The 12,004-nt window shown below is 41.5% G+C and overlaps 1 protein-coding gene across 2 annotated transcripts in view; it reads left to right on the forward strand.

The window, feature by feature from the left end:
• The window catches only part of LOC138950722 (mothers against decapentaplegic homolog 4-like), a 38,520-nt gene that overhangs the window by 13,581 nt on the left and 12,935 nt on the right, over positions 1–12,004 (forward strand). For both annotated transcript variants that reach the window (XM_070322449.1, XM_070322450.1), the window contains exon 6: positions 11,327–11,482. In XM_070322449.1, the coding sequence (XP_070178550.1) occupies positions 11,327–11,482 (156 nt within the window). The remainder of the gene's footprint in view (positions 1–11,326; positions 11,483–12,004) is intronic.

Consider the following 12,004-nt stretch of genomic DNA (forward strand, 5'->3'; position numbering starts at 1 on the left):
AGTAAGGCTACTGACCTCTACTGGTCACTGGATTGATTTAATGTGGTCAGGGTTTGATGCCGTGTGGATTTTTGTCTTGAAAGGTGTAGTTGTTTTGTGGTTTTTGGTTGACAGAGAAGTTACTAGTATTGAGAAAGAGAAATAGAGAGAGAGTGTGTGTGTGTGTGTGTGTGTGTGTGTGTGTGTGTGTGTGTGTGTGTGTGTGTGTGTGTGTGTGTTTTTGTGTGTGTGTGTGTGTGCGTGTGTGCGTGTGCGTGTGTGTGTGTGTGTGTGTGTGTGTGTGAGGGATGAGTGAGTGTGTGTGTGTGTGTGTGTGTGTGTGTGTGTGTGTGTGTGTGTGTGTGTGTGTGTGTGTGTGTGTGTGAGGGATGAGTGAGTGTGTGTGTGTGTGTGTGTGTGTGTGTGTGTGTGTGTGTGTGTGGCCAAGACTGGGCTCTTTTTACATTTAGTCAAGTTTTGACTAAATGTTTTAACATAGAGGGGGAATCGAGACGAGGGTCGTGGTGTATGTGTGTGTGTGTGTGTGTGTGTGTGTGTCTGTCTGTCTGTCTGTGTGTGTGTGTGTAGAGCGATTCAGACTAAACTACTGGACCGATCTTTATGAAATTTGACATGAGAGTTCCTGGGAATGATATCCCCGGACGTTTTTTTCTTTTTTTCGATAAATGTCTTTGATGACGTCATATCTGGCTTTTTGTAAAAGTTGAGGCAGCACTGTCACACCCTCATTTTTCAATAAAATTGATTGAAATTTTGGCCAAGCAATCTTCGACGAAGGCCGGACTTCGGCATTGCATTTCAGCATGGTGGCTTAAAAATGAATTAATGACTTTGGTCATTAAAAACCTGAACATTGTTAAAAAAAATAAAAATTTATAAAACGATCCACAATTACGTTCATCTTATTCTTCATCATGTTCTGATTCCAAAAACATATAAATATGTTATATTTAGATTAAAAACAAGCTCTGAAAATTAAAAATATAAAAATTATGATCAAAATTAAATTTCCGAAATCGATTTAAAAACTATTTCATCTTATTCCTTGTCGGTTCCTGATTCCAAAAACATATAGATATGATATGTTTGGATTAAAAACACGCTCAGAAAGTTAAAACGAAGAGAGGTACAGTAAAGCGTGCTATGAAGCACAGCGCAATCGCTACCGCGCCAAACAGGCTCGTCACTTTCACTGCCTTTTGCACTAGCGGCGGACTACGTTCAGTTTCATTCTGTGAGTTCCACAGCTTGACTAAATGTAGTAATTTCGCCTTACGCGACTTGTTTTTTTATCTCGTGGTCTGTAAGGCATTGTCACTTTTGTGCTGGTTTGAACAGTAGATGGAGACACCTTTTATTTGAAGATGTAATTTTGAAAGGGTAGTCAAGTTTGGTTTCATAAAAGTGAAAATGTGAAGTATTTAGTTTTATTGGATAGTTGGTGAGGATAGAGATGAACAAAATATATGTGTTTGGTGTGTGTGTGTGTGTGTGTGCGTGTGTCTGTGGGTGTGTGTGTGTGTGTGTGTGTGTGTGTGTGTGTGTGTGTGTCAGAAACTTGTATTCTGTTTTGACTAAGGGACTTTGTTTTTTGGAAGAGAAGTTGAATGTGGGGATTTTATCTTAAAACGTAGGGTGGTTTGTGAGCAAATCACTGTTAAGTATAGTGGTTCAGAAAACCGTTCACACAGTTGTTATAGTTTTTGTAAACATTTATTAGGTTTTTAATTGGCGTGGAGTCCATATATTTGCCTTTCTCCGAGAAAATGAACATGTGTAAGAGATGTTTTGATTGAGTAAACTTCTTCAGATTTGTTGCTCAAAAGGATGTATGACTAAGTTGAATGTTAGAAGGTGTCTACTTTGGCTGAACAGACATTCTCTGATTTATTCTTTCTCCAATCATGACTGAATTTCTGGCATTTTCCTCATGATTGTCAAATTGTTTGGACCGAGACAACATTTTCTATGGAGGTGTTATCCATACGGCTTTGATGTAATTTTTCTGAGAATGTTCAGATGTTTTGAAACGTTTCATACATGTTGTATGCTGCTTTCACTTTCATGTTATTATACTGTGACTATTTTACCAATTGCTTCGTGACATGGTTGTTAAAAATAGAAAAAAATTGTCATAGAATGGTGTTCTAGGCCGATTGGACATGCCCGCATAAATCTGCCTTTTCACTATCCTGCCGTAAATTAATTTTACAATGTCAGAAGAAGAAAAAATTCACAGTGCCATCAGCATTTGCAATGTTTGTTGAATTATCTACTTTACATGAAAACTAGGGTAAAATGTCATCTTCGCTGACATATCTTGTGTTTGATTTATATATCTGTACTTTATGAAAAGGTTGGTCGCTGTCTTCGACATTGTTTGTATACATGTAAATTGTATTTGAAATACGTGAGGCACCAATGTTTGCAGGTGATTCGTTCAGGATCATACCTGGATTTGAGTTTTAGCTATGGTAACCCACAGTTGCATTTGGTATACACTGGAACCCCTCTGGTAGGACCCCCCAATATATATAAGACTTCATCCTTCATGGGACTGGGAGGCCGAGTGGTAACGCACTTGCGCTCGGAAGCGAGAGGTTGCGAGTTCGACCCTGGGTCAGGGCGTTAGCAATTTTCTCCCCCCTTTCCTAACCATGGTGGTGGGTTCAAGTGCTAGTCTTTCGGATGAGACGAAAAACCGAGGTCCCTTCGTGTACACTACATTGGGGTGTGCACGTTAAAGATCCCACGATTGACAAAAGGGTCTTTCCTGGCAAAATTGTATTGGCATAGATAAAAATGTCCACCAAAATACCCGTGTGACTTGGAATAATAGGCCGTGAAAAGTAGGATATGCGCCGAAATGGCTGCGATCTGCTGGCCGATGTGAATGCGTGATGTATTGTGTAAAAAAAATTCCATCTCACACGGCATAAATAAATTCCTGCGCCTTGAATATGTGCGCGATATAAATTGCATTAAAAAAAAAAAATATTTAAATAAAAAAATCCCTGCGCTTAGAACTGTACCCACGGAATACGCGCGATATAAGCCTCATATTGATTGATTGATTGATTGATTGATTGATTGATTGATTGATTGATTGTTTTCTCAGACTTTCTGATCTTAACCTCTGTGAAATTACCCCTATTTTAAGACTCCCACCTTTTTAAGACCCAATTTTCTATGATCTTTTTTAGGTCTTAAAAGGGGGGTTCCACTGTGTCATTGCTGCTGGAAAATGTATTATTAGTTCAATTTAAAGGCATATGTACTCGATGACTATACACGCTAATTGCTTTACCAACAGCTGGAGACATGCTAAATTAAGTTCCCTGCAAAATATTGTGGTCTTGGACCCCTTCAATGTTGAGATATGTTAATTTTCATTTTGATCTGGATCGTCCTATTTATAGATTTGGCAACACATGTAACGTTGATGCAAGGGAGCTAACACCGCGGCTTTGTTGACATCCTCACTTTTTCAGAGGCTAGAACAAGCTGTAATGCATGTATTATGGTCCGCGCATGGTGACATATCGTCATTATATGGTCTTATGGTGCGTTTGACATCGATTGTGGGCAAACTACACTTTGTAAACACGGGAGCGCGTACATATGCCTTTAAACATTAGCACTGTAAGTGTAACAACTAAAATAAAAAGAGAAAAGAAGAGACGGAAGAGAGCTGCAATCAAGATACAATCGCACAAGTATTCATGTTGTATTCCATTGGTGTTGACTATTTTCAAGTGTATCAAAAGTGATATGTTAAAAAAAAAAAAAAAAGGAGAACTTGGGTTGTGGCTTGACTGCTGACTAGGACACATTTTCATGAACAGGGTTTCAGTTATTTTATAAGGAACATTTCAGAACACATGCAGGGCTTCCACTTTTTTTCCACAAATTAACAGATTTCTGAGAAATGTGAAAAGGAGAAACTGCTATAAATGTGTTTGCATTAGTTCTATTTTTTTCCTTTTTTTTTTTTCCTGACTAGCTGCCCTTCTGTAAGTTTTGCTGAAACACGTAGAGACGAGAGAAAGAGAGAGTTCAAAGGTGCTTTGAAAACATCTGAGGGCTCCCATTTTTCCACAAATTCACGGATATCCGAGAAATGTGAAAAGGAGAAACTGCTGCTATAAAAGTGTTTGCATGGGATTGCACCGTTTTGAATGCAAGTCAAGTTTTAACATTTTAGCCGTGAAACACTTGAAGAGACAAGAGAAATAGAGAGTGCAAACGTTGACGCGTGAAAGTGTTTGCTCCAAGCTGTAGGGGTTTGAAGTGGATTTTGGTGAAAATACAGTATCTTCTGTTATGTGTTAATTAACATTATGGTGGTAGATGCTTTGAATGTGTTCCAAGCTTGTCACTGAGCTCTGACGGTTTTGCAGAACATTTGGCTAGGTTTGCGTCGGGTCATTTCATGAATGGCTACTCACCTTTCTCAGGTATTGTCCCCTCTCCCCTCCCCTTCCCTACCCCTTCCCTGCTGTCTTGTCTCATGGGTTTTTCCTGTTGGTTGACGTCAGTCTTTTGTCGCTTGTCTTCTGCAAAGTTCCTCTGTCTCCCTGTCCCCCTCCCATCCCCCCCCTCCCCTCCCCCCCCCCCCCCCTCTACCCTACACATCTTTACATTCAGGCTCATTTCCATCGAACAAAATCAAGCAGTGTGTAAGAAATGTTAAGTCCTTTGTACTGGAAACTTGCATTCTCCCAGTAAGGTCATATATTGTACTACGTTGCAAGCCCCTGGAGCAATTTTTTGATTAGTGCTTTTGTGAACAAGAAACAATTAACAAGTGGCTCTATCCCATCTCCCCCTCCCCCCTTTTCCCGTCGCGATATAACCTTGAACGGTTGAAAACGACGTTAAACACCAAATAAAGAAAGAAAGAAAGCCCTATACGTATAAAGGCATAATTCAAATAAGTTCAATGTCATGAAATCATTATTCAACGATGAGCCCCCCCATCCCCACTCTGCCACCACCATCCTCTCAGTTGGCCACTGTGCATCACCCAGCCCCCCAACCTCGCACATGCACACAGGCAAACACACACACACACACACACAGTCACACACACACACACACACACACACACACACACACACACGCATACACACACACACACATGCATACACACACACACGCATGCACAAACACACACAATCATGCGCACACACACACACACACACACACACACACACACACACACACACACACACACACACACACACACACACAATCATGCACACACACACAATCACAGGCTTCTCTTTCGATCTCAGTTTTGAGCTCAAAGTGAAATTTAACTGTGCTCTGAGTCTGAGAAAATTGTAATACAGTGAAACACACCTCTCTTAAGACCCCCTAATTTAAGACTTCCTTCTTTTTAAGACCGCTGTGACTTGGCCGGTTTGCCCAGTCGGTAGAGGCGCTGGCTTTAAAACCGGTTGTTACTATCAGCGTGGGTTCAACCCCAAAGTTCGGCGCGGGATGTGTGTCCCAGAGTCAACTTTGTGCAGACTCTCCTCGGTGTCCGAACACCCGCTCGTGCACGCATGCGCACGATAAAGATCCCAGGGTTACAGCGAAAGCCTCAGGCCTTGGAAACACGAATACATGCATGCAAAAATATGAAGCCCGGGTGTCCGTTCGGCCAACAGCCAATAAAGTAACCATTTCAGCACTGACCCAAGCGACCCAACCCGGTCCCTAGCCCACTTCAGGTCTCCTGTGGCAGCCGGCAGCTAGCTGTCTACATCCCCCCCCCCCCCCCCCCCCCTGTATTTTTATTGTTTATTTTCATACAAAGCCGGGTTTTCCCGTGTAACATGCCCCTAATGGCTTTGCCGTGAGGGCGGAAAACTTACATTTTCTCTCTCACTGTAACTTGCTTCTTGTCAAGTTTATCAGTCTCGTCTCAGCTGGTTGTGTCCTTTTGATATTGTGGTCTTCATGTTTCCTTCCCCCTGGTATTGCCTGTCTGGTTCCCTCTATGTGAATGCCTCACAAACACCACTGTTATGTGAAGGGATACATTTGCCTTATGCAGGTGGTCACCCTTGCATTACGCTTTATGAATCTCTTGCCGTTACGCAGCGCCTTGCCTTACTTACGTTAAAATTGGAAGGATAGCGCTTGTTCTATTTTTCTTACATTCGACTCATAGGCCAGCCACACAGTTTCATTTGTGTCGCTAACAATATAGACGTGTGATCGACTAGAAGAAGATAGGCCGGCCACGATTTGATCAATTAGAGTAGGTGAGGGAGTGATGCCCACCGCTAACCCTGAGCTAAGTGTTTGACTTCAAACAAGATGGTGGACATTGATTCGTTTTTCTTTCTCGCAATTTTGCTAACTTGTTGACTTCTGTAGAAGTCATGAAGCACTTTGGACCGCATCATTCAAGTTGTATGTTTCTTCAAGAATAAGTAGCATGCACAGTATTACTGCTGTCTAGCCAGAGAAATGTTGTACCTTAAGTGCTGAGATAAATTTGAACTGCGTTTTGAACAAATTTCATAAGCGCCACCAAGCAAAATCCCGCTACAAAAAATGTCATAATGCTGTTAAAACGTATTGCAAGTGTGGCCCCGGCCTTTCCTGATTATAAAAGTTTGCGGAGGTTGATTCTTAAGTGAGCGTAAAGGTACAAACCTACTTGTGCAAGCGATTATCATGGTTATTCTCAGGAGCTGTGTATCCGTGGAAACCAATGTTACAAGAGTGATACTTCTTCATTATCACAGTGGAAACAGCTGATGTAACCCAGTTGCCGCATATATTTGTACCAATTTTGATACAAATTATGAAGTCTGTTTTATGTGTTTAGAACTGCGAGTATCACTTCTTTTTTTTTTCTTTTTAAGAAAAGTTGTCAAGACCATTTATTTCTTATCAAAAAAGAAAGGTTCAGGTATTTATGTTAGTAATACATAATATATTGAGAAGAAAGACTAGTGCTGCGCCCTTACTTTCACTGACAAGCCCTTCCCCATTCTTCCCCCTCCCCAAAGGTGCTAATAACCACTTTGAATATGCGGCACCCTTTAAGACTCTAATATTCTATTTAGCGCAGAAAGCATGTACAAATCTACAGAGCTGCAGTTTTGTAACTAGTACTTCTGTAAACATAGCATCATTTTCACGTTGCTGGTTTGAGACATTACCCTTGTGAAACAAAGGGACGTAAGCGCTCTAAAGTTTGAGGCATCACTCTTGTGAATATGATGGCGTGCAGTTTGTGTCATGTTTCTGCTTAAATGTCAGTAATGTTGGTATTCCTTCACTGTTTCAAATACATCTACTTTTAATGGTCCTTTCACTCTCAACTGAATGAAATAAAATAATGTGTGTGTGTGTGTGTGTGTGTGTGTGTGTGTGTGTGTGTGTGTGTGTGTGTGTGTGTGTGTGTGTGTGTGTGTGTGTGTGTGTGTGTGTGTGTGTGTGTGTGTGTGAAAGTTTTCAAGGTAATAAAATGTATTTTTTTGTGGTAAGCCTGAAAAGCTGGCAGTTTATAGGCTGAGAAGATGTGTGTTATGGGATGAATTGCTTTAAGATTAATATTGACAATGTGACTATGTTAGTTTGTTAAAAGTGTGTCTTAAGACAGCATTAGGAGAGAAAGAACGAAACTGAAGACTTGTTTTGACAGTAAAGGTGTGGTTTGTGTTACATTAATGAAATGTCAAAGGTATTTTGTAGGTAGCGAGATGCTTAATTTGCATGAGAACAGAAGTGGAAGCTGTAGAGTGGTACCGCATTTTACGACTGTCAAGAATCTCAAGAAAATAAATCAGATCTTAAAAAAAAGAGTATTTGAAATGGAAGTATATTCACAGCTGTTATAGAAAGAGAGATGGATGGATGTTTTATTGTTCTAATCAATGAATTGATTTTGACTATTTTCAGACAAATGAAATTGGTGCATAAAAACGAAATATATAAGGATGTCATAATTTGGGCTTTAAACATACAGATGCAAAGCTGTTATAGAAAGAGAATCAGAGGATGTCCCTCGAGTGTATTACGAGTCACATGATGATTGTGTTGATTACGATGTTTGATGTATGATGTGTGGTTGATGCCGTGTAGCTGAGGTTGTGACGCATTGTGCTGTGTTGTTTCTCCTGACACGCGACAGGTCAGCCGGCTGCGTCGGCCACCGTGGGTCCTCCGTCTATCCCCCCTTCCCCCGCTAGCATGGGGGGGAGCGTCAGCGGGCCGGGTATGCCCGCCCACACCCACCTCCCCACTAGCAGCAGCGCCGGCCACCTCCCGGCTATGCCCACCCCCCCTCCGCCCACCCTATGTCTCCCCCTGCCCACTCCCCTCCTTCACTCTCCTCCCACTCCTCCCTCCCCTCCCCCGCCAGCAGCCTTCTTCAACAACAACAACAACAACAGCAGCAACAACAACAACAACCGCCTCAACCTAGGCCGGATATTCCACGCCCCAGTGAGTTTGTAGTACTACTGCCACTTGTTCCGCTTCCTCTGCGTGACCTTCTTCGCGTTCCTTCTGTGACCTTGACCTTCCTCGCGTGACCTTGAAAAGTCGCATCTTCTTTTCACCTCTAACTGCTTCATTTCTTTGTTACGGGTGGCCTTGGTATCAGCTCTGCTTGATCTACGTCTGGCGGGGTCAATCCTGGTAATGAGTGACCTTGGCCTTCTCTTCTCTGACTCTGCTTGACCTCTGGGTGATGGATGACCTTGACATTATCTGCCTTGCTTCTCGGTGATGGGAACTCTACTTTTCTCTCCTCTTCCTGTTGACTAAGTACTAACGCAGTAGTAGTAGATGTGTGGATTGGTTCTGCTAATTGCTTGCGTATTTAACCAACTGCTCGTATCTAGTGTGCAACTGACTGACTCTCACCTGCACAGTGTTCTGATTTGTGTGATTCTGCTGCATCTACGATGCGTGATCAACTAACCTTGACCTCTTTCTCATGACCTTGGTATTTCAGATTCATGCACAGAGCTGTGATGCAGACTCAGAGTTTTGAAGAACAAAGTTGTAGACTTATACCCATGTCACTGTGATCACAGAAGTGACGCATAGAATGAGAAACGTATTGTAATTTGTATGGTGACACACAATTTTGGGGAAAAGTTCAGTCAACTATTTATAGACTGAAGCCTTTGTGACTCAGAGGTATCATTATTGCTTGAAATGTCTTCTCTGAGATTCACTCTGATGTAACTTTTGCCAGTATCTTAAAAATGATGTACGTGGCTTATATATATATATATAAGTCCCCCACAAAGGGACTTTGCTCTGTAAATCTCGGTCCCCCTTGAGGAGGGTCTGATGCTCCCAATAGGCTGTCTGTGAAGGGATACTTACTTCTCTCTCTATCTCTGCTAAGAGATTTTAACAAATCTCGGAAGAAAGTCTCTGCTGACTTTCAATTGTTTCTTTCACAATTTCTGATGTTTTATATAACATTTCATGATTAGAATTGCCAGTGACAAAATGTGCTTTGAAAGCTTGCTAATTTAGTTCAAGGTGCTTTAACAAGCCTGTGTATCCAGAGAATTGTGAGCAGTGTTTATTTTTTTAGGCATCATTGCTATGTCATCATTAATAAATAACACTTTATTTGCATTACTGATAAGCTAATAGCAATAGAAAATGATAAGAAGTAAGGCAAGTGTGATTTTGATTTTGATGGCTTTTTTAATGGCCTTTCTTTGGTCTGTGTGATCTTCAGTTCATGTAACTAGTAACTTTGCTCTGCTATTGTAGCTGTAAAGGAGTTATTATAAGTTTATGTTGCTTAACTTATCTGCAAAAGTGTGAATTGCAGTTATGCAGATTCAGTCAACCTCATCTTACATTTTTATCAGTTGTGTCACAGTTGTATAGAATTTCTTGCTGTGAATGTTCATTTTGTTTTAACAATGTATATGAAATCTTTCAGTACATGTATAATTTGTGAAGTAAGATATTCAGCAATATTTATGCAAGTTTGAAGCACAATTCCACACAAATGTGAACATTTTGCAGACAGCTCACAACAGTGACCAATTGTAATTGTCTGAGCATGAAACTGATCACTGGCTAACATTAACAAATTATGAACAATCAGCAAATGGTGGTTTTTTGGGTGTTTTGTTCAGGGGGGGTGTCGTACTGGTTTGTTTGTACTGTGACAATAATATTTAATATTTCACAAAACTTGCGTGAGTTAGGTTTGATGTTTATTTCTTTTGATTGCAGAGAGTTTTGTTTGAGTATATTCACAGAATTAATGCTGTTTGGGTTGTAAACTTAAAGCTATATTGTTATTTTGTTATCAACAATTTAATGTTAACACAACAGGTTGTATCATGAATGTAATTAATGACTCTTATTTTGACTGAATATTCTAAATCCATTGTGCTAATGATTGTAATCGATTCTTTCATCTAATACTTGAATTTATATTTCTTAAGAATGAAAAATCGCGAAAGAAGTTTGCAATGATTTTTTTTATTAGACTGATCGAGCTCTTTATCTATGCGTCTTCACTAATTGACTTCGAAAATATTACTTTAGCTTTCTGTCCTGTGTAAATTTATGCTGTAACACATTTAGTTTAGTCAATAAAAACACTGTTTGAAGTGGAGTGCGACTAACCTTACAACTTGTGTGTGGTGTGGTGGTGGTTTTAATATGATTAACATTTGTGATTGCCTTTACTGATGAAATGTTGAAAGCCAAAACCAGTTGTCATGAGTGATAATGCACATGTAGTCTCTGCCTGTCTGTCTGTCTGTCTGTCTGTCTGTCTGTCTGTCTGTCTGTCTGTCATATGCATTTAATTCTGTCTTAGAAATGAAAAGTTCAGGTTGTTATTTTTCATCTGATGTCAATCAGTGTTTTCTTTTTTGCAGATCGACCCACACATGCACACAATCTCAGTCTCACTTACTCTCTCTCTCTCCCTGTCTCTGTCTCTGTCTCTGTCTCTGTCTCTCTCTGTCTCTCTCTCTCTCTCTCTCTCTCTCTCTCTCTCTCTCTCTCTCTCTCTGAAATATTGAATTGTCAATGTCATTCTCCTCTACCCCACCTCTCTCTCTCTAACACACACATTTGCATTGGCATGCACATACACATGCACATGCACACACACACATGTACACATGCACTCACATACATATTCACGCTTATGCACACTCACACACACACACACACACATGTACATGCACTTACTGGTTGGACAAACACGTGCAGAACGATAATACACATACCCGTACACACACACACAGAAACCCTGCACCCTAAGACCATGTAGAGACTAAACTGCAGGTAATGTTTTCAGGTCCCAGCAGTATGGGGGGACCGGGAGGATCGTCTGGTGTGGGACCCTCAGGACCCATGGCCCCCCACCCCATGTCCTCCCAGGTGGACGGTTTCCATGCCAACCACGGACCCCTACCTCAGTTCACCTCCGCCAACCTTAGCCATTACCCTCGCAGTGAGTGTGTGCTTCTTATTTTTCTTCTGCGTTCATGGGCTGAAACTCTCTCGTACACTCGTGACCGGCACAGTTGGTCTAGTGGTAAGGCGTCCGCCCCGTGATCGGGAGGTCGTGGGTTCGAACCCCGGTCGGGTCATACCTAAGACTTTAAAATTGGCAATCTAGTGGCTGGCGTTGGCATTATGGGGTAAGTGCTAGGACTGGTTGGTCCGGTGTCAGAATAATGTGACTGGGTGAGACATGAAGCCTGTGCTGCGACTTCTGTCTTGTGTGTGGCGCACGTTATATGTCAAAGCAGCACCGCCCTGATATGGCCCTTCGTGGTCGGCTGGGCGTTAAGCAAACAAACAAACAAACTCTCGTACACTCGTGTTTTGGGCTTGAATGGGATTTTAAGTGTGTGACCATTTTGGCCCCGCCATTCAGGCAGCCATTAGGCCGCTTTCGGGGGATGCATGCTGGGTGTTTTTGTGTTTCTATAACCCACATGGGTTACATGATCTTTTCCCGTAGGCACTT

The sequence above is a fragment of the Littorina saxatilis genome, linkage group LG16 (assembly GCF_037325665.1).
Source record: "Littorina saxatilis isolate snail1 linkage group LG16, US_GU_Lsax_2.0, whole genome shotgun sequence".
Classification (NCBI taxonomy): domain Eukaryota; kingdom Metazoa; phylum Mollusca; class Gastropoda; order Littorinimorpha; family Littorinidae; genus Littorina; species Littorina saxatilis.